At 34.8% G+C, this 22896-nt stretch overlaps 2 protein-coding genes, 1 long non-coding RNA gene and 1 pseudogene across 5 annotated transcripts; 3 read left to right on the plus strand and 1 right to left on the minus strand.

Annotated features, from left to right (window-relative positions):
* Positions 1–1537: 1537 nt before the first annotated feature.
* Positions 1538–4673, plus strand: LOC122315216. Its single transcript, XM_043131020.1, has 7 exons — positions 1538–1710; positions 2798–2892; positions 3163–3242; positions 3380–3435; positions 3541–3653; positions 4093–4154; positions 4354–4673. Exons 1-7 carry the CDS (start codon positions 1602–1604, stop codon positions 4649–4651), a joined length of 813 nt encoding a protein of 270 aa, XP_042986954.1. The 5' UTR covers positions 1538–1601; the 3' UTR covers positions 4652–4673.
* An 856-nt stretch (positions 4674–5529) lies between these two features.
* On the plus strand, positions 5530–10327 carry LOC122315212 (amidase 1-like). Of its 3 annotated transcripts, none has more exons than XM_043131016.1 (10): positions 5530–5689; positions 6286–6438; positions 7035–7159; positions 7239–7364; positions 8042–8224; positions 8437–8584; positions 8716–8884; positions 9467–9601; positions 9735–9931; positions 9997–10327. In XM_043131016.1, exons 1-9 carry the CDS (start codon positions 5580–5582, stop codon positions 9885–9887), a joined length of 1302 nt encoding a protein of 433 aa, XP_042986950.1. In that variant the 5' UTR covers positions 5530–5579; the 3' UTR covers positions 9888–9931; positions 9997–10327. The 3 variants fall into 3 exon arrangements, with proteins under 3 accessions (XP_042986950.1, XP_042986949.1, XP_042986951.1); XM_043131015.1 differs by having other exon boundaries at positions 9735–9908; XM_043131017.1 differs by lacking the exon at positions 8042–8224 and having other exon boundaries at positions 9735–9908.
* LOC122315217 lies at positions 6940–10739 on the minus strand. The gene is made up of 2 exons (XR_006243969.1): positions 10649–10739; positions 6940–7448 (listed from the first exon to the last, which is right to left on the minus strand). It is a non-coding gene; the product is annotated as an uncharacterized LOC122315217 (long non-coding RNA).
* An 8840-nt stretch (positions 10740–19579) lies between these two features.
* LOC122315445 lies at positions 19580–22863 on the plus strand (annotated as a pseudogene).
* The last annotated feature ends 33 nt before the right edge of the window (positions 22864–22896 follow it).

The raw sequence follows: 22896 nt of genomic DNA on the forward strand, positions 1-22896 counted from the left end.
ATCATCTGCAGTCTTAACATCATGAACTTCACAGTGATAATCCACGAGTGTAACCGCTTATTCTTCTGCAGAATCTGGTTATTCTGCCTCATCTGGTGTATCCGTGACTTTTTTCATTATTCTGCTCTTACAAGAACAAAAAATATATAAGCATGTTCCCAACATTAGAGATGAACATCAACTTTTCATTACTGCTAGCAATGAAAGATCGTTTGCTGTCTGAAATCATTGCATTAGGGTGACAGATCTGAGAACTTGATCATAACGTTTTGGGGACATCTCAGAGTTTATTGAGAAATAATCCAGCAGTGTTTTTTTATCAACAACATCAGGAGATCTCATGATTACCAACAGGATTAAATGTCTGAGAAAGTTATGAATTGGATTTGGGTTTTCTTCACATTGATCAATTTAATTGAAGAAGTCACTCTCTGTCATTTCCATGTTTAATTTAATTCCTCCATCTACACCTCTTTACTCAAAAGCCATAACACTACCAAAGACACTGTCCCCTTGTCACTTTGCAGCCTCAAATTGACAGTGTTTGACATACCTCAAATTGGGTGGTAATGTTATGTTTATGGATAGCATCGATCTATCTGACTAATTTTAATTGGGATAGACCTAATATATTATATTTTTTACTTAGAAAACTGCTAACATAAATGCTAAATATAATCAAATTTTGGGGCTTTTCACTCAAATCAATGTTTATATCTAAACATCAAAACAATCCTAAACATAATCTTCATTCATTAAAACATCTTACATCCGTTTCTGTAACTAAAATATCTCAAAATAGCTTTCACACAAATCTATTTTTCAAACATATTTTCAGTGGGCCTACTGGCTTTCAAATCTCAATTCTTAGGGATTTATTCAAGTGATAAGGGCTTTGATTTTTGGGTCTAATTTTTGGGATATTTTGATGGGGATAATGTGCCTCACGAGCATGTGATAAATTAGCTATATTTGGTTGTCAAAGTGATCTCTAAACTATCTCAAATCAATTATTAAAGAATCTACTACTTTTTCAATTTTTCATAAAAAATTAAACACGTTTCAACTTATTTTATACATTTAAACATATATGCCAATCTATTTACTTTCAAATATATTTCATTGGAATCAATAAAATACTATTATTCACAGATCACTTCAAATCATCTAATAACACCTCAACATCAAACTCAACATGAAAGGAAAAAATTAAAACTAGGGAATAGCCCGTTCGGGGCGAAACCAATGGATTATATTTTAAGAAATAATTTGTACAAGTTCAAAATATACAATATTCATATAAGTCTTTATAAAAAAAATAGACCATAGTTTAAAAAAGATAAAAATATATATATATTTTTTATTAATGAGATCTACTTTTTTACGAATAATTTATATAAAATTTATCTATTTAAAACTTATACATGAGATTACCTATTTGTAAATGTCATCTGTTATTTATAAATTTATATTTGTTTTATTTTATTTATTTATTTATTTTAACGTTTGGAATAAGACGCTTGCTTAGATAAAAAAATAAAAAAATAAATAATGAAACGTATTCGTTCCTGAAAGTTCGTAGCTTTGAGACGAAAAGCAAAATGAACGAGGTCGACGACAAGGGCAGCTCTTGCTCCACAGGGGATTTGAACCTTTGCCCCATCTGCCTCGGCCCTTTCGTTCAAGATTCCTACCTTGATAAATGTTTCCGTATGTTTCTTATATCTTTTCTCTCTCTGTTTGGTTGCCGAGATAGTGAAGGAAATGAAAATCTAGAGGGTTCTTTTTAGACAATCATTATTGTTGGATTTTGAAACTTATCTATTACCTTAATTTTGGTTTCCAAATGATGAAAAATTGACATCTATTTAAGATTTCAATTTTTTTCTTCTTGATTTTTTCCTTCTTTTTTTTTTTTTGGCAATTAAATTGGCATCACTGTAATAAGTTAAAGACTGTTGTTTGTTCAATCCCATGAGTTGGGTTTTTGCAAGACCTCTAAAATTGTTATATAAAGAAACCCTTTTCAGCTTTCTCTGCTTCTAATTGTTTGATTGAAAATTTGTTTGTATTTTATGTGAATTAATTTACGTCTTGTTTAAATTATTGAAGTTTAATTATCTGTTTAAGTTTCATTTTTCCCAGCATGAAATAATTTCCTGAATTAATCTGATCAGGTAATGTTGTGGAAGTCATCGTGTGTAAAACAATACTAACATGGTAGACTCATTCTTAAGAGCATTGTGGTAGAATAAAACGCAATTCCACCGTCTTTGTAGAATGTGAGTTTTATGGTCTGCATAGTTTCGAAGCTGAGTAACTGACAAGAAACTAATCACTTACTAAAAAAAATTGAAAGGAAATTAATCACCAACTGACCGCCCAAATGTCTGCAAAGGTCTTGGAGACGAAAGATGAACCGATTGCCAGATTTTTGTGGTGATATGCATGCATGCTTGTATGTGAATGTGGCGCTGATGGGAGTGGGGTTGACTAGAGAAACTAAAGCATTTGGTAACCTAGGTTAGGGTGGTTAGGTACATCTTTGCAGAATCATCACTGTTTACAATTACCAGTGTTCATATTAGAAGTCCACAGTTGTTTTCAACATTTTTCTAACCATGTCATGTTTCTTAATTTTGTTGTCTATGCTTCAAGAATGTATAATGCTTGTTATTAATTTCCCAATTTGATGGGGAGTGAACATACTGCCTTCTTCCCCTGTAAGCATGAAGTTAGTGCAGGAAATTGCATTTAGTCTTTTATTAATCTTGGTAATTTTATTCATATGTTACAGATAAGTTTTGTTATACTTGCATTGTACAATGGACCAAAGTTGTTGCTGGCAAGCTCTCTCGCCCACTTCCCTCTGTAAAATGTCCCCTCTGCAAGGTTCAGTTTGATCTATTGTTCTTTCAGACTACTACACCCTGGTTGGGTTTTTTTTTTTTTTTTTTCTTTCTTTACCAGTTATTTTATTTTATTTTTTGGTTATGGCTTCCACCGGTTAAGGGTTTCATTCACAGATAGAAATATGCACTCTAATGTCACAAATTATCATAATCATGCTTTTGTCTGTCTGGAAAAACTTCACAGATTGGTTCAGAATCGGTGACAAGATTATTATCACAAATTGACACTAAACTTTTGTTTAATTTTCAGACAGAAAATTTTTCTATAATACATGGATATGATGGAAATTCTTTTCAACAGCATCCTATCAATCAGGATTTTGAGCATAGGTATCATCCTCTCAATTTATCTTCTTTTGTTTCTCCTTTTTTTATTTATTTTTTGCCTTTATGATATTTTTGATTGGTGCCTTCTTCTATGTTTTTAGATTCCTTTGTTTATGTTACTTCATGTAATGGTGCTACAGTTTTGTATTAACAAGAGGACACAAGTATAGATTACAGTGCTATTACTCTGAACCAGGTCTTATTTGGTTTCTTCTCATTCCTATCTGTTTGTTATTCTATTTCCTGATAAAGCCGTTGTTTCCCAATATTCACTTTTTAAAGCTACTGCATGTTCAATCAGGTGTCGTAAGTGACATATTCAATGCATCACGGTATTGGAAGTCTCGTAAGTATCTTCAGCCAAACCGCTGGCTCCAAAGTTGGTTGAGAAGGGAAATTCAAGCTCTGATGCAGGTCGTGTATAAACCAGTTTATTGTTTCCTTAATGTACATAGAAAATGTTTCAGTGTCCCTAGAATCTTCATGATTGAGTTCTACATATCAATTAACATGGACCCTCATCTAGAAAGGTTGGCAGTATAATGAAAACTCTTGGAATCAAGTGTGATGTAGAAAAAACACTATAGGCATTTAGGTGTTTTATTTTCTAATTCAAATTCCTTGGGTGATTGCTCCAGTATAGGACATATATTTCAGTATATATTAAGGTCCTTTTTTGAATGCTTATTGGTTGTGTGAATATGTTCTCATTGAATCATCAGCTATAAATTTCTGTAAGTACGGGTACATCTTACAAAGTTGTTGAGTAAGTTTACTTTTTCTGCTTTCTAATGCAACTACATAGTTTTGACTCCTGTTGAGTAACGGTTACCTTTTGCAACTTCATTTGTAGGAGGAAGATGTTGACGTTATTGTGCACCACATACTTGGTGTAATTGACTCATTCGTATCACGGTAATAGTTTACTACTATCTGCATCTTAAACAGATTGAATATGAGTTGATAATGGAAAGCAATCATCTAATGTTCACAATTTATTTGTCCTAGTTCTTTTCCTTCTTTGGATGGGATACAACAAAAGGTTTACCATGAAAGAATGATTATATTGGATGGTAATGACCCACAGTTAACACTCGAGTGCTGCACTTTTCAGGAATGAGCCAAAAAGTCATGTAAAAATTCCTGAAACAAAAGGAGAAGAGTTGAAGGCTTTAGTCTGTGACGCTGCAAGGCCCTTTCTAGGAGCAAGAACAGATCGATTTGTAAACGAGGTGGAACTATTTCTTGCTTCAGGTTTGAACATTGAAGCCTATGATGCAGTGTACATGCAGAGATTAGGTTGGAGTTTCCCTGGAGTCACCAGTAAGGCTTCTGAAGGAGCACATAGTGGACAGACAACTGTAATTCCATACCTGTATATCTTTGATGCTGACTCTGATGGACCTGATTAAATAAAGTTCTTGCAATTTGTTATTTTTTTTTTCCATTCATTAATGTCTTGTTTTGTTTTCAAAATTGGACACAAGGAAAGAGCCCTGGAAAGATTTTAGGAGCGCCTCACTTGCGGGAAACTTGCCAAGGGCCTGTGCTCTGAGATTAGTCGGATACTGTTTTCATACACTCTATCCCAATAAAAATATATATATATATATATATATATATATTTATATGTATATATATTTTAGGAGTGAACCCTGCATATTTTCCAGAGCCAATTAGACTGACTTCAATGGATGATTGAAGTGATACAACATCCCATCTTGTTTGAAAAAAAATAAAGGGGGATAAGGTTTAAAAATTGACAAGGTTGTAATCTAAAAAGAAAAATGGATAAGGTTAAAAAATGGATAAGATTGTAATTAAAAAAAAAATTACTTATCATCCTCATATTTTATATACTATACATATTTTTATTTTTTTACAATAAATATATAGTATATAAATAATAAATAGAATAATTTAATTAATTTAATAAAAATAAAAGAAAATAAAAAATAATATTAAAATATATAAAATATGTAGTGTATATTTCTTAAAATAATAATAATAATAAAAAAAATAAAAATTGATTACGTTAAAATCTTCAAATCACTTTTATTTGTTAAGAAATTTTTCTTGTCATTTTCACATTTCACATATTATATTTATTTTTATTTTATTTTTTATTTTTTTTATAATAAATATATAGTGTGTGGATGATAAATAAAATAATTTAATTAGTTTAATATGAATAAAATAAAATAAAAAATAAAAAAATAAAAAAATTAAAAAGATAATATTTTAATATATAAAATGTATGGTGTTAGATGACGTGAAGTATTCTTTTTTATCTGTTTATAACATACGGCATAGCATCCGCCAGAAAGTGTAGTAACGGAAATGGCAAGAGACTCAGATTATGGAGCTTTCATGGAGAAGTTCCTGCTCCAACCAAGCTCTTCACCTCATGAGCTTCCCTTGAATTCCCTCACCTTTGCCATTAAAGACATGTGAGTCCGATTAACTTTACTTCCATTTCTTTGATTTTCATTGTACCACCACTATTTCTTAAATTTCCCACGGACCAGACCGCGGTGTGTACGAGAAAAACTCAAAGAGAGGTTCTTGTTCTCGTTTTCGTTTGTTCTGAAACGTCTGTTAACTATAAGAATTGTTAATCTTTGTGTGTGGGTGGGTGGGGGACGTGTCTTATGTGTCCAATCATATATCGATTTTACATGAAAATCAAAGGCGAGTTGCTTGTTTCCCATGTTCCTTTGAACTCCTTGATCAGTTTAAGCATCGCACCGCGTTTAGTCCATTCTTTCTGAATTTTAAATGTTTGTCTGTGGAACTGGTGTGCCTGTCAGTGCCTATTCATATATTAATTTGAGCTTGTGGTATTTTTATGTATCTTTTTCTAGGGTGCATCCGAGCTTATGCAACGCTATTTTTCTGGCATCTGAAATTTGTCTCAGTTTCATCTGTTTTATCCACATTAGTTTGAATGTATGTGCAAGCAAGCTAGTGGATCTGTGCTGCTTTGCAATTTTTTATTTTTTTTTAGTGCATCTTTGTTTTTTTATTAACTTCGATTTGGAAACAGATTTGATGTGGATGGATATGTGACTGGGTTTGGAAATCCTGACTGGTTGAGAACTCATGCGGCTGCCACATCAACAGCACCAGCCGTTTTGGCCGTGTTAAGGGGAGGTGCCACATGCATTGGTAAAACTGTCATGGATGAAATGGCATACAGGTTAGCACTGAAAAAGCCAGTGACTTGATTGATTTTCTATAAACTTCTTTTTTTTCGTATAAAAAGTAAACATTCAATCCCACAAGTCATTGTAGATGTCTGTATTTTCTAAATGTCTAAAATAAGAAAAATGGGTGATTACACTTTTCATCCACAGACTATCATCTACTTTTCACTTTACGTTCTAAAACTAGCTATATTTTCCAACTTGCACCCTTGATTAAGATCTGACCATTGAGATGAACGAACAATAGGCCATGCGGCACAATCTTGATAGTCAAATTTGATTGGAGGCTTCAAAGTGAAACCTCTTGGTAATTAAGTGTGTAAGTTGAATTTCTTTTTTAGTTTAGAAAGCAAAATAAAACTTTGGTGTTAGTTTGTGAGTGAAAAGTGTACCTCTTTGTCTGAGGTCTCTCTAATATAAACAGTTGTTTTTGTGCTTTGAAATGATATGAGCATGATGCTAAGTCAATTTTATTTCCTGTGGTTCACAATTCCTTCCTAAATAGTTGTGGGCTCTCACTCATTTATTCATCTTTGAAAAATAGATCCTTGAATATTCACATCATTAATTCAAGACCATTTTTTGGCAGTATAAATGGAGTAAACATACATTATGGAACACCTAGAAATCCATGTGTGCCTGATCGGATACCAGGAGGATCTTCCAGCGGGTCTGCTGTTGCAGTTGGTGCAAAGCTTGTAGATTTCGCCTTAGGTGAGTTTCTTTCATGAACAAGTCAAATGTTATTGGCTTGCCCTAACTAGATTGAACCAAATAGTTCTCTCTATCATAGGAACCGACACTGGAGGAAGTGTAAGAGTACCTGCATCATATTGTGGAATTCTGGGGTTTCGGCCTTCACATGATGCCATCTCTACTGCTGGAGTTACTCCCATGGCACAAAGTTTTGATACAGTGGGTAAGGAACCAACTATGTGATGGCTTGATTCCTGTTTCTCTCACATTTAAATGTAACTAGAAAAACTCAGCTCTGCACCTGAAACTATTTCAAAACGGTGATGAAATTGTTAGCATTGGCACACTGATTTTTGAGAGATTTTGACAATGATGCAACAAAAATATGCATGTTGTTTAGTTTTTCTCAACTTCTCTCAAAATTTTCCTCTTTTTAATTCTCACAAATCATCCAGCCATCTTTGTCTGCTTTAGGGTGTATGTCTTTGTGTGTCTATTTTTGTGTCTGTAGCCATTCATAATAACTTTCAATACTTCTGAATAACAGAGTTTAAACATTCAGAGGTGGTAATTCTAGAAGCATTTAGGCTGTACTCTAAATGATAAAAACATATAAAGTATTCTTCATCAAATAGACCAGCCAATTTCTGCTATTTTTTGTTTAAAAGTGTGGTATAGCGATGATGTCTTCCACTTCTAGGTCCTACTGGTATTGAACTAATTCTAGTGGGACTGAAGCCATTGATGCATACCACATGTCCTATAACTAGAGATATGGGACACATGGAAAATTTCCAAGGGTCCAATTCCAGTGGTTGGACCCTGTATGAAAATCTTTTTTTTGTTTTTTTTTTTTGTCCTTTTGGCACCTCATTCCTTTGACACCTACGTTTCATCCAGGATGGTTTGCCAGGAACCCTGTCATTTTGAATAAAGTTGGACGAGTACTATTGAATTTACCAGATGTGGATCCTATTAGTCCCACTCAGATAATTATTGCCGAGGATTGTTTCCAGCTTTCAACTATTCCAAGTGATCGAGTTTCTCAACCTCTTATTAAATCAGTGGAAAAGTTATTTGGGGGTAAGTGCGTTGACCATGTGAATCTGTCATCTACCTAGTTTTGTTATTTGGGAGAAATTTAAACATCCCATAAATTCTAGATAACTCCATCCTTTGTGGTTTTTTCCCTCTCAGCAATTCCATCCCAAGTCTTGGCAAACCAAAAAAAAAAAAAAAAAAAAACCTCCATCCCAAGTACTCAATGTCACAACATGTTTTCATTAATACTGCAGGTCATCTTTTAAAGCATGCAATCCTAGGGGACTATGTCAAGGACAAAGTTCCAAGCTTAAAACCTTTCTTGAGTGGAGGAAAGGCAGATCAAGAGCATAATATACCACCTTTAGCTGCACTTTCAAGTGCCAGGCAGTTACTTCAGAGGTGCAGATTGTCACCCACTCAATTGATTCAATCAACTTGAACAATAGTGATATTGGTCTGGATCATGCTAGATAAAGATACTGTCCTTTTATAAACATTGCTCCTGAACTAGTTAACATTTCAAAGTATAGGTATGAATTCAAGATTAACCATGGCGAGTGGGTTTCTACTGTAAAACCTGATCTGGGTCCTGAGATATCAGAGCGGGTATTGGCAGCCCTTAAGACAACTGATGTCAATGTGGATATCTGCCACTCAGTAAAGACTGAATTACGGGCCGCTCTTATTGCTCTTCTAGGGGTACACTCTCTTTCTCATCCTCTGAATGTTTTTATGAGATTATATGTATGTGCTTAGATACATGCATGTATGCCTCTTAGTAGGAGACGCCATTATATGTGTTTTGTGCTCTAGATGAAAATCAAGCGAGTATGCTACATCCAGCCTATTTCCTGGAGATGTCATTCCAAAGTAGATGTGGAATATTTTCTTGAAGAATTGCACAATATTTAAACGAATAACTATACTGAATTGCGGCAAAAAATAATAGTAAAAAATGAATTTTCAGTATGTTTTTTGTCATATTCCACATGTACCTAATGGAGTTTTAAAACTCCTCCCTAAATTTTGAAGAGTGGTGAGAGTTGTAGGATGACAAATTTTAAAGTATAGTGGTGGCATTCGGTATGATTCCTTGTTTGCATTTCAAAATGGAGCAACTTATTAAAGAATAGTCTACCATATCTGCATCTCCCTTCACTTTGCTCTCATTAGAAACTTACTAGCAACAGAAATAGTGACTCCATGAGTCCATCTCTGATTTATGCACTAACCGTTTTCTGCTATCTTGACTAACATTTCTGAATGATGATGATTATTCAGGATTTTGGTGTCCTTGCAATCCCCACAGTTCCAGGGCCTCCACCAAAATTACAAACAGATCCAGCTCCATTGGAAGCATTCTGCGCAAAAGCTTTTAGCTTGCTCTCGATTGCTGGGTTATCCGGATTCTGCCAGGTTCTCTCTCTCTCTCTCTGCGCGTGTGTATGTGTGCACCCGGGGTTGCAATTGAGACGTGAAAATTTTACTTTTTCCTTGTTTATGCATAATCTTTTGGACATCCACAAAACTTGTTTCTGCAAATCTACAGGTGAGCATACCACTAGGGCTGTATGATAATCTTCCTGTGGCAATATCCTTGTTGGCCAAACATGGTTCAGATGGGTTCCTGCTTAATCTTGTTAAAACTTTGTATGACACTCTCGAAAAAGAGGTTGGAATTGCTGAGAGAACGAGTTACTGAACTCTGCCTCATCTGATCATGGTCTCGTCCTCTAATATTTAATTGTAAGTCCTATATCCTGCTCAAAATATATTATTGAAGGCTTTCTAAATCTGTCTTTCAAGTGCAGAAGCATCAAAGTATTACAAGGATGAGTTCCAAGGTCATTTCCACAGGGACAACAATGTTCAAGAAGAGCAAGCATATAATAAGTTACGTTTGTGTGAGGAACTTGTTTGTGAAAGGGCTATCTACACAGCCAATAAGAGAAACAAGAAAAGTATGTTTGTGTAATGTTCATGAAGAGCAAGCATATGATAAGTTGCATTTGTGTGAGGAACTTGTTTGTGAAAGGGCTATTTACACAGCTAATAAGAGAAAGAAGAAAAGTATGTTTGTGTACTGATATGGAGTGTTGTATTAATGAAGAATGGTTAAGATCTTTTCTCTAGTTTTTTAAAGAATGATTTTCTGAGTGCTTGTAAATTAAAAGAAATGAGAAAAGAAATGAATGCTAGAGAAATGGGTGCAAGAAATTAGAAATTGCAGAAAAATTAACACCAATGAAGCAAGATATCAAACACCTAGGCTACAAGCATGTTTTCTCCTTTTCCACACTCTGATTAGATTTTCTAACTTTATTACTCAATTGTTAATCTAGTCTAAGTTTTAACAATCGAAAAATGAGAAAAATAAGTCCAGATTTCCAGTCTTTTAAGTATCCATAAAATGCAAATCAATCTAACACACATGCCAACCATGAGAAATTTTCAAGAAATTACCAAGTTTCTATTGTGCCTTGCGTCAACAGTAGAACAAGAAGTTTCTGGTTTGACTTCTGTCAACAAAAATTAACTTGCAAAATTATGAAATTGTTATAAATTATCTTTAATTGTATGACCACATTTATCTAGTCGTCAAATGCATAGTGCATAGTGCTAGCATAGTGAGCTAGCATAGTCCCCTTTGTACGCCTATATATATCGTTGAATTTTTTAAGAAATTAATAAGTTTGATAATAGATCAATAAGAAAATCTCGTCTCTCGCTCTCTCTCAATCTTGAAACTCTATCTTTATTTTGATTGATTTACAACACGTTATCAGCACGATTGAGTTTCTCTAATCCTCATCAAAATTAGGTTCTGTACTTCTTCCCCAGAACAGAAAGAGACAGAGAGTTCCAAATCTCCCACCAAACATGGTTGGGAAAGTCGAACCCATCTGAATTTCTTTATGGGTCTTACGAATCTTGAATTTCCAAGTACCCAACATAGTAGATCTATTAGCTTGAATTGTCGACAGACCTTCGAACACGAAGTGTTTGCCATCAAGCCACTCAGTCTTGGCCGTAATGCTAAGGGGTGAGATATCGCTGTTCCAACCTGAAGATCTTAATTTCTCGTATGGAACGAGTCCAGCCCATATCAGACCCAAGATCCTCCTCAACGGTCCTCTCCATCGAGTGCCTCAAAGGCAGCTCCAAAGCCGGTTCAGCTTGCTGACATCGCTCGGTTCACCAGTGCGTCCCTGCGCTCATTCCCAACAATTGACCTCACATGTGGAGTAGACAAGGCCAGGTCCAGCGATCTTAGCACAGTGGTGTGGCTGGCCGAGGCTTGGGTGGTGCGGCGGCGTGATGGGGCAACGGACGTCGCTCAGGCGTGGGGCTTGTCGCCGGCAAGCAACCCCTAGACGGACCAACTCCGAACCGAGAGAAGAAACGTGGCAGCCTGTTGATCGCAAAACCCAACTACAAAAGGGCGTACGTAACTCAGAGTCAACAACTGAAACTTCAGGGAGACGGACACACGTGAAGGAGCTTGATTCTGCTCCAGGGACGTGCTAAGGAAAACGACGACGATAACTTCACTAGCGACAGCTTCAGATCTGGAACAAAGATCTTCTGAATCTGGCAACACCCAAATAAATCACTGGCTGTGAGGAAGGCAGCTGCGAGCTTTAAATCCGTATCTGGAATAGCTAATAAGATCAAAATGGCATACACAATGCTCACCCTCCCAGCCTGGCAAAAAAAAAAAAAATGTCAAAAGCGTGGGGCTTGTTGGCAATATTTTAAAAATAAAACATAAAATAAAAATAATGAAAGAGAGAGCAAGGGACAGGACCCCTTGTTATTAAAAAATAAAAAAATAAAAAAAAAATTAAAGTTGGGAAAGCGTTTGGTTTTTGTAAAAAGAAAGATAGATGAAGAGGACAAGTAGGTCCCATGGGAGTGGCAAGTTGTTGTTCTAGATTGATGCAAGCTGTCCAACTACTTTTATTATTCCAAGAAGACATTATCTTAAAATATAGGAAGTTCTCTTGCATGACCACAGACTGCGGGTCCGGGAAGAAAAAGAATGGAGAAACTTGAAAAGAGGACAACAATAATGGGCTGCTTATCATCCTCTAGTCAAAAATGGCTGTCGTTTCTAATTATTTGGCCTAATCTTTAACGTAGATAGTATATATTACCAAAATCTAATTGCAAGAAAAGTCTTTCTTTTCTTTTTCTTTTTGGTACAGGTTTCCTTTTGAGACGTGATGATGATGATGGTGGTGAATTAATTTTTCTTCTCATCAAAAGCTTTTCTACTCATATGATGTTGGACATCAATTTAAATACAAGTTTTATTTATTGATGATATGATTTATCTGAGAATGGAAATGGAGCATCCTTGAAGGATCGTCCTAAATCAATAACAGCTTTTGAGTATCTCATAGTTTAAATGATTGATACTTGTACTAAAAGCTCATTATGATTTATGCACCTGAAGTTGCATAATTGAAATGGTGGAAAGAATATATATTTGAATGAACATTTCGAATGTGCTCCTGAAGTAGCAATATCGAGTATGCTCCTGAAGTAGTAATATAAAATGCAAACGTTCACAATATATTCTAAATTTATATCTAGTCTTTCAGTGACTGAGTAAAATAATGAGCTTTTGATAAGAATCATTAGTCACGTCTTACTAGATCTATATCATTCCCTGAAGTGAATGATAATGAATTTATATCATTCTATTCCCTGAAGTGAAAAGAATGATGCGTTTCATTCAAAGAAACTAAGAGATTGAACGTGATAATGAATATCTTTTCGGGCCAAAAGCTCGTATTGGAAAAGCTGTAAGCTTTCTATTTGAGATAATATTATACAAATTATTGAATCAAATATTATGATGCATCAAAAGGTGATATGATTTAAAATATTTGTATCATTTATGGTTATCTTGATCATCCAAAATCAATTACGATAAGTCGAATGATTTTCATATGGACGTCCATAAAAGAACCAGAAGATTCTTTTACTATAAAGTCTTACCACCAGAAGTGGAAAGAAAAATTTGCTTGAAGCAAATAAGATGAAATAATTCGACGTTATCTTGATTATCATAAGTGAATCAGAAGTTCAGATGATAATTAAATTATGGATGCAATAAGATAAAAATGTATCATATTCTAGCTGCTAAAATCCCAGCGAGGATTGAAGTCCCTGTAGGAGAATTAAGAAATTCAGCAGTCTAAAAACATGTATAAAGACATGTGAGACTTATTGATACAAAAGATAGAGTATCTCAAAAGAGAAAAGCACAAATAATTTGGTGCTCCTGAAGAGGCCATACCCACAAAACAAGCAATAAAGTTCATCCAGATTTTCTGTATAAAATTCTCCTATATAAACTCTTGAAGAGTACAAATCTCCTGGAGAGGTTTTTCATGAAAATGTCTTTCCTTGAAAAGGGACAGGTACCTGAAAATAACGAGATATCGTTACATTTCATGAATAATGGAGAAATTATGGATAGAAATAAAATCGTTGTTGACAACGTATATCCATATGAGATGGCAATTGACATTACCAGAAGTAATGGAAAAAGTGAATCAAGAACCGTCGAAGAATACGACGTAAAATATTGGCCAAATTTGAAAGAAACAATTCCTGTAGAATTGATTCACTAGTAAAATATGATGCATAGGGACTTATAGTCCAAACACCTAAAAATGTGATGCTTGTTGAATGTCAGTGGGTATTTATGAAAAGGAAATAAAAATGTGATATATAAATCACGAGTCAGTTTCTCAATTCCTGCAGAATTGATATCACTAAATAAAATGTGGTAAATATGGACTTGAAGTCCAAACACCTAAAGAGGTGATTTTTGTTAAATATCAGTAGATATTTATATACATGATATAAAAAGCCTGAAGTTTTTAATATGAAAATGTGATATAGAAATCACAAGTTAGTTTCTCGAAGAAACAATATTGATATGATTTTAAAATGGTTGAAATCATATTGAGATTTTTATTAGCTTGAAAGTTACCGAGAGTTTGGATATGCATGATTAACTGCATATTTATATGGATCATTGGATCATGATATATATATATGAAAATCCCTGAAGGATAGAAAATGTCTGAAACTTCTAATATGAATACATCTGGAAATATGTATTCTATCAAGTTTCAAAGATCCTTATATGATCTAAAGCAATCCAAACGCAAATGAAAACAAGCTATTATTGCAGTGTATATATATGATTTAAATGTCATTGAGGTCCCAGAAGAGCTCATAAAAACTGCACATATTTGAAATATAAATCTGAAACCCTTGCAGTTTCAAGGGGAAGATGGATGATATTATTAGTCATGAAATACCATTTTTTAATACAATTAATATTTCAGATTCATATTATGGGTTTGATATGAAGTGTGCATTATTAAAGAAGAAATGAAAGGGAGCACACAGAACATCTACCAAAAGATAGAAACACAAATATGAATATTTGTGAAATATTATTTTATTATCTTGAAGCAAGAATTACAGAAATTTAAGGCACTTTGCCTCATTCTTCAAATGCTCTTGTTTTTCAAGAATCTGCATGGCATCCCTATCGAAAGCGGTGGGCAATCGAAAAGAAGATTTAAGCAAGGATTTTAAATTCCTATTCTCTTGCTTTATTGATTCTATCTTCATGTTGGACTCCAGAAGAAGTCGCTGAAGTATAGCAATATTCTCGTGGAGATTGTCAACTCCACAAGTTCTGGATTGCAGTCGTTGAGAAAATGCGACAATGGATGATGAGTATCGGGTACCGAGACTCACAAGCTCATAGATAGCTTCATTATCTGACCTATGAGTCAGATCATTACATTGCATGATAGCACCTGTGGTAGAAGCAGGAACAGCTGATGAACGAGGTGCAGAGTACCTCATAAATTGGCCATGAGAAGATCGCTGAGCCATTGCAGAGTAAAAATGCAGTAAGAGATTGCAGAATAAAAATGCAATATGATTACAGAAAAGTGAAGAAGATGAAATGCGAATGAAGATGAGCTGAATATCTCTTTTATAGAGAAAATTATGATACAACATCTCTCGTGAAGCAAGAGAAAAGAGACGAAATATAGCTTCATAGCTCTGCGGCGCCTGACAGCTGAGGCCCCTGACAGCACGCCTGACAACTGCAGCACCTGATAGCACGCCTGACAGTTGCAGCACCTGACAGCACGCCTGACACCTACAGAGGAGTTGAAAATCCGCGGTGCTTGTCTGATCTTAAAAGGCTGGCTACCGTTTTTATTAAAAATGAGGTTAGCAGTTTAATGTTCATGAATTCTCCACTAACTGTGTTATTTACAAGAACTCCAGAAGAGTACAACTCCAGAAGAGTAGTGATCAGCAGAAAGATCCAGTTGTGATTATTTTATCAACATGGATCAAGTCCACAGTTAGTTGGATGTACAAATGCGAGTTATCTTTCATATACACACAAGAAGATCATTGCAATTCATGAGAAGAAAGTTGAAATTGATATCAAGAAGGTACGGTCAAGTAAAAATCTGGCAGATTTATTCACTAAAGCATTACCAACTGCAACATTTAAGAAGATTATGCAGAACATTGGAATGCGGAGGTTTGAAGACCTGTTATCATGCACTTTTCAGGGGAAGTAATGTCTTGAAGACTTGTGCTGATTGTACTCTTTTTCCTTCGCTAAGGTTTTATCCCACTGGGTTTTCCTTTGCAAGGTTTTAATGAGGCAATCTTAAAGCACTCGGCGATACATATGAATACTGTACTTTTTTTCCTTCGCCATTGGTTTTTTTCCACAGGGTTTTTCCTTGGCAAGGTTTTAACGAGGCATATTCTTTAAATATAGTCATCCAAAGGGGAAGTGTTATAAACTATCTTTAATTGTATGACCACATTTATCTAGTCGTCAAATGCATAGTACATAGTGCTAGCATAGTAGGCTAGCATAATCCCCTTTGTACGCCTATATATATCGTTGAATTCTTTAAAAAATTAATAAGTTTGATAATAGATCAATAAAAAAATCTCGTCTCTTACTCTCTCTCAATCTTGAAACTCTCTCTTTATTTTGATTGATTTACAACAAAAATGAAATTTATTATAATCAAAATTACTCTAATCAGAAGTTAGAGCAAGAGGAGCTTGTAGCCTCGGCTGAAAAACTCAGCCTTCCATAATCTTTTTAGAATCCTGAACGAAAATCCAAACTAGAACTTTTTAGAATCCTGAACGGAAATCCAAACTAGAACTACCGAAAGATAGATAAATAAAATCCCCTAAAGCAAAAACATAAAAGCCCTAAAACAAGTAGGAAGAAAAACAATAATCTGCCAAAAGGCTGAAAACGAAAACCAAAAAAGGCGAAGAAGAACGAGAGAGAGATCCCTGGTGGCCTTATATTCCGTGCACTAATTTTTTCCTCTGCAATGTCTGCATGATCTGCTGCCCAGTGTTGAGGCCACGATTTCATCGTGCCTTTCCTCTGTCTGTGCGTGGCTCGTGCGAGTGCCCCTGTCGTGCGTGCTTCTCGTTTCAGCACGCTAGTAGTTCTCGCGTCCTGCTCTGCATCTTGTGAGGCCACGATCTTCCAGCCCCTGCACTCCAGCGTCCCAGCTTCACTTCAGCGCTGGACTTTGTTGAGCCAGCCCACGGATCCTGTTGCAATTCCTTTTCCAAGTGTGTGGTCCTTCCTGTCGTCCAGCCCAATTGATAGTATTAATTTCAAAATTACCCTACACAATTAGAGTTAAAATTTCAGCATATAAGGGCAAAATGGGAAGATTAACTTTGGTGTGTTTTAAATTTGTGAGTGTGCCAGCTGCATTACAAACTTTTTAAGTGTAAAATATCAAAATTTATCAATTGACTCAAGTATTATAATCTATTGTATAATTAAGTACTTAATTCATTTGTTGTTAAACAATTTATTCATTTTAGCAGCTTAATCATGCAATTGCGACATATTATACCAAGAAAAAGGTTCACTTGCTTGCAGTTTTGTGCCACATAGGCTTCTCCTTGGAACTTCTCTAAGGGACTCTGAAAGGTAACTACTAACTACTTGAAAATTGATTTATTGCACAAAAATACGCAGTCTTGTTTCCAACATAATGGATTAACCTCAGAGATCAGGATTTTCTCCGGTTCAACTTTCAGTTCGAGATGATCAAGGAATGTTGCCCTTGCCCAGGGATGTTAGAGTTCCTTTTCTATTAAGAGTTAATGTTGCAGATTTAAAAGTTTGTATCTATAACTTACCCCAATTTCTAATTTAATACTGAGATTATATTGTATCATGTGGACAAGTTGGTATAGTATTGATCCATCTGAAAACCAACTCATGTTTGTTTAGAACATTGAGCGGTCACTTTTTAGTAGGAAGGGGACCTGCAAGATCAGCTATGCTTCAATAGGTTAACAAGAAGAAGAGAGAGAACAGTGAATTCTTGTATGAATACTCCCAGCCCCCAGGTCGGCTGAACCTTAAAGATTATTTAGCAAGTCTTACGTTTGCTTTTAGGAACATTGATATGCACACATTCCAACCATAAGTTTTACACAATTCTTTATTGAAATATTATTATTTTGTAAATTTAAATCCATTAAAATAAAATAAGATTCAAATAAATTAATATTTTAATAATGAATTGTGTAAAAGTTGTATTTTAAGTTGTCTATATAGCATTTTCCATGCTTTTAAGTTTTTATGTTGTCTTTCTTTGTTTCAGGTAATCAAATTAAGCAACATATTCCTGGGTTTTTTTTTTTTTTTTGTTTTTGTTTTTGAAATAAACTTCATTCCATCTAATAAAACCGAAGTTATAACTGTGACTAATCAATATAGAAAAAATCTAAATTACTAGTTAAACTGCTCAACTGTGAGGAGCTCTCCCGTCCATAAATTTCTTTATGGCGGACATTGTCTTTCTATATACTCTCAATTGACAACATTGAGAAAGCGCTCTATTAAAAAAAAAACTGAAACGACATCTCTTTCGAAAAAGAGAGGTACTAACACGCTTCACCCTCTTAAGAAGGAGGAGTACAAATACTCACATTCCTTCAAATGAGGAGTGAGACAACCACCCACATTCCTCTAAAGGAGGAGTGAGACTCCACTGCTATGGACCTCAAGTCCAATAGCATATTTTTTATTATTTATAAAGTAAAACAAAAACAAAGTACCTAAAAAACAAAAAACATGATTCAGTCTAAAACAAAAACATATGGGCCCAGTCTAAACACATGGGCCCATTAAACAATAAAGCACATGGGCTTTTCCTGTTATTTCTTGTGTTTTAGTATGCTTTTATTACTTTATCTAACAGCTATTGTTAGAAGAGGAGATAAATTGAAACATAAAACAATTTTAAATAACAAGCAGAAAAGACATGGTCAAAGACGAAGGTGGGTGAGTGAGTGAGGCGCCCTCTTGCATCTTCCACCGAAAGTGTGTTCAAACTTGAATGTTTAGACAAACACCCCATTTAGTTTTTGTGCGCTGATTTTGGTAATTTGGAGTTTGGAGTGAACCCATTTAGGTGGGACAGCAGAATGTCAGTCCCCAAGCGCCTCTCAGCCTCTTGTGAAACAGGACATGATCGGAACTTTTAGGTTTGATGTAGATATGGTTATATAATGTGAATATTGGATTTGTCATTTAAAAAAGTTGATTTACAAGTAAAATGATGTCGTTTTGATCTTTAAAAACTGCATCCAAAAATATATTTTTAAATGATTTTTGACAAATTCGTTCACAATTTGAATAATTGGATATTCAGATTTTTAAAACTTGATAAGGTTGGATATTCATCTAAGTTATAACCCAATCAACTTATGTGATTATTTAGATTGCATTATAAACCTGAATGCAGATTCGAATATAGCCTAATACCAAAATCCGGATTAGAATGAACAACCCTACTTTTAAGGTATTGAGGTAATAGGGTTTTAATATGATTTGCTTGATGAAATTTTTATATTATTGTTCATCTTATATTTAATTATTATCAATCATATTTGCTGATATAATTTCTCTTTATAATTGACATAAAATCATAAAAAATATCTTGTAGAAATATTAGAATGAAAAATAAAAAAAAATTCATAAAAATAAACTTATAAATTAAAATAATTTAGGATGGCATAGATTAAAAAACTCCACAAGTTAGTGAAAGAAGCATTTTTTCTATCATTGAACTTAATCAGAGGAAGAAAGACTAGCACCTTGCTTCGCCAATTCGTGTTTTTCATGGAATTCGTGGTTGGTCTCTCCGCCAATTTAAAACAAGTCTGCGAGTAACAGACCTTGATTCTCGAGTATCAATACAAGTGTATAGCTTTCGAAGTATACGAACACACGTAGAGAGTAGCGAGAACCAAGGTGGAAAAATGGAAGTGAGAGCTAGAGCTCCTGGGAAAATTATACTCGCCGGAGAACATGCTGTAGTGCACGGATCCACGGCAGTTGCTGCCTCAATTGACCTCTGCACCTATGTTTCTCTTCGATTCCCGATTCCTTCTGCTACTGTCTCTCTCTGTATTGCATTTGTTTGATATGGAATATCGTTGTTCTCCTTCGATCGTGCGTTTCGTGATTGGGTTGAACTGGGTTTGCGGGAAATGTTGATTTTTATCTTTTTAAGGGTCGGATTTGGAACATCGAGTTATACACACACACACACACACACACACACACACACACACACACACACTTGTGAACTTTTGTGGTTGTGATCCCATATTTCAAGCCTTTCCAGCTAGAATTTTCGGTTTTCGTGCTTCTCTTTGCGGGTAGAATGTCCATGTATGGAAGCCAACTTTGAAGAGACAAGGCTTCTTACATGAAGTTTTTCTGATTTTGTTTGAACTGATAATTGAGTGCCCGTCATGATTTTCCTTCTTGATTTTTTCCTTTTTTTTTTGGCAATTAAATGGGCATCACTGTAATAAGTTAAAGAATGTTGTTTGTTCAATCCCATGAGTTGGGTTTTTGCAAGACCTCTAAAATTGTTATATAAAGAAACCCTTTTCCGCTTTCTCTGCTTCTAATTGTTTGATCGAAAATTTGTTTGTATTTTATGTGAATTAATTTACGTCTTGTTTAAATTATTGAAGTTTAAAATTATTTGTTTAAGTTTCATTTTTCCCAGCATGAAATAATTTCCTGAATTAATCTGATCAGGTAATGTTGTGGAAGTCATCGTATGTAAAACAATACTAACATGGTAGACTCATTCTCAAGAGCATTGTGGTAGAATAAAACGCAAAACCACCGTCTTTGTAGCATGTGAGTTTTATGGTCTGCATAGTTTCGAAGCTGAGTAACTGACAAGAAACTAATCACTTATTAAAAAATAATTGAAAGGAAATTAATCACCAACTGACCGCCGAAATGTCTGCAAAGGTCTTGGAGACGAGAGATGAACCGATTGCCAGATTTTTGTGGTGATATGCATGCATGCTTGTATGTGAAGGTGGCGCTGATGGGAGTGGGGTTGACTAGAGAAACTAAAGCACTTGGTAACCTAGGTTAGGGTGGTTAGGTACATCTTTGCAGAATCATCACTGTTTACAATTACCAGAGATCATATTAGAAGTCCAGAGATGTTTCTTAATTTTGTTGTCTATGCTTCAAGAATGTATAATGCTTGTTATTAATTTCCCAATTTGATGGGGAGTGAACACACTGCCTTATTCCCCTGTAAGCATGAAGTTAGTGCAGGAAATTGTATTTAGTCTTTTATTAATCTTGGTAATTTTATTCATATGTTACAGATAAGTTTTGTTATATTTGCATTTTACAATGGACCAAAATTGTTGCTGGCAAGCTCTCTAGCCCACTTCCCTCTATAAAATGTCCCCTCTGCAAGGTTCAGTTTGATCTATTGTTCTTTCAGACTACTACACCCTGGTTGGGTTTCTTTTTTTCTTTCTTTACCAGTTATTTTATTTTAGTTTTTGGTTATGGCTTCCACCGGTTAAGTGTTTCATTCACAGATAGAAATATGCACTCTAATGTCACAAATTATCATAGTCATCCTTTTGTCTGTCTGGAAAAACTTCACAGATTGGTTCAGAATCGGTGACAAGATTATTATCACTAATTGACACTAAACTTTTGTTTAATTTTCAGATAGAAAATTTTTCTATAATACATGGATATGATGGAAATTCTTTTCAACAGCATCATATCAATCAGGATTTTGAACATAGGCATCATCCTGTCAATTTATCTTCTTTCGTTTCTCCTTTTTTTTTTTTTTTTTTTTTTTTTTTTTTTTTTTGCCTTTATGATATTTTTGATTGGTGCCTTCTTCTATGTTTTTAGATTCCTTTGTTTATGTTACTTCATGTAATGGTGCTGCAGTTTTGTATTAACGAGAGGACACAAGTATAGATTACAATGCTATTACTCTGAACCAGGTCTTATTTAGTTTCTTCTCATTGCTATCTGTTTGTTATTCTATTTCCTGATAAAGCCGTTGTTTCCCAATATTCACTTTTTAAAGCTATTGCATGTTCAATCAGGTGTCGTAAGTGACATATTCAATGCATCACGGTATTGGAAGTCTTGTAAGTATCTTCAGCCAAACCGCTGGCTCGAAAGTTGGTTGAGAAGGGAAATTCAAGCTCTGATGTAGGTCGTGTATAAACCAGTTTATTGTTTCCTTAATGTACATAGAAAATGTTTCAGTGTCCCTAGAATCTTCATGATTGAGTTCTACATATCAATTAACACGGACCCTCATTTAGAAAGGTAGGCAGTATAATGAAAAATGTTAGAATCAAGTGTGACGTAGAAAAAACACTATGGGCATTTAGGTGTTTTATTTTCTAATTCAAATTCCTTGGCTGATTGCTCCAATATAGGACATATTTTTCAGTATATATTAAGGTCCTTGTTTGAATGCTTATCGATTGTGTGAATATGTTCCCATCGAATCATCAGCTATAAATTTCTATAATTGCGAGTACATCTTACAGAGTTGTATAACCATGTTTACGTTTTCTGCTTTCTAATGCAACTACATAATTTTGACTCGTGTTGAGTAAGGGTTACCTTTTGCAACTTCATTTGTAGGAGGAAGATGTTGACATTATTGTGCACCACATACTTGGTGTAATTGACTCATTCGTATCACGGTAATAGTTTGCTACTATCTGCATCTTAAACAGATTGAATATGAGTTGATGAAGGAAAGCAATCATCTAATGTTCACAATTTATTTTTCCTAGTTCTTTTGCTTCTTTGGATGGGATACAACAAAAGGTTTACCATGAAAGAATGATTATATAGGATGGTAATGACCCACAGTTAACACTCGAGTGCTGCACTTTTCAGGAATGAGCCAAAAAGTCATGTAAACATTCCTGAAACAAAAGGAGATGAGTTGGAGGCTTTAGTCTCTGACGCTGCAAGGCCCTTTCTAGGAGCAAGAACAGATCGATTTATAAACGAGGTGGAACTGTTTCTTGCTTCAGGTTTGAACATTGAAGCCTATGATGCAGTGTACATGCAGAGATTAGGTTGGAGTTTTCCTGGAGTCACCAGTGAGTCTTCTGAAGGAGCACATAGTGGACAGACAACCGTAATTCCATACCTGTATATATTTGATGAAGGCTGATGAACCTGATTAAATAAAGTTCTTAAGATTTGTTATTTTTTTCATTCATTAATGCCTTGTTTTGTTTCCAAAATTGGAGAC

This window comes from Carya illinoinensis, chromosome 7, assembly GCF_018687715.1.
Source record: "Carya illinoinensis cultivar Pawnee chromosome 7, C.illinoinensisPawnee_v1, whole genome shotgun sequence".
Taxonomy (NCBI): Eukaryota; Viridiplantae; Streptophyta; class Magnoliopsida; order Fagales; family Juglandaceae; genus Carya; species Carya illinoinensis.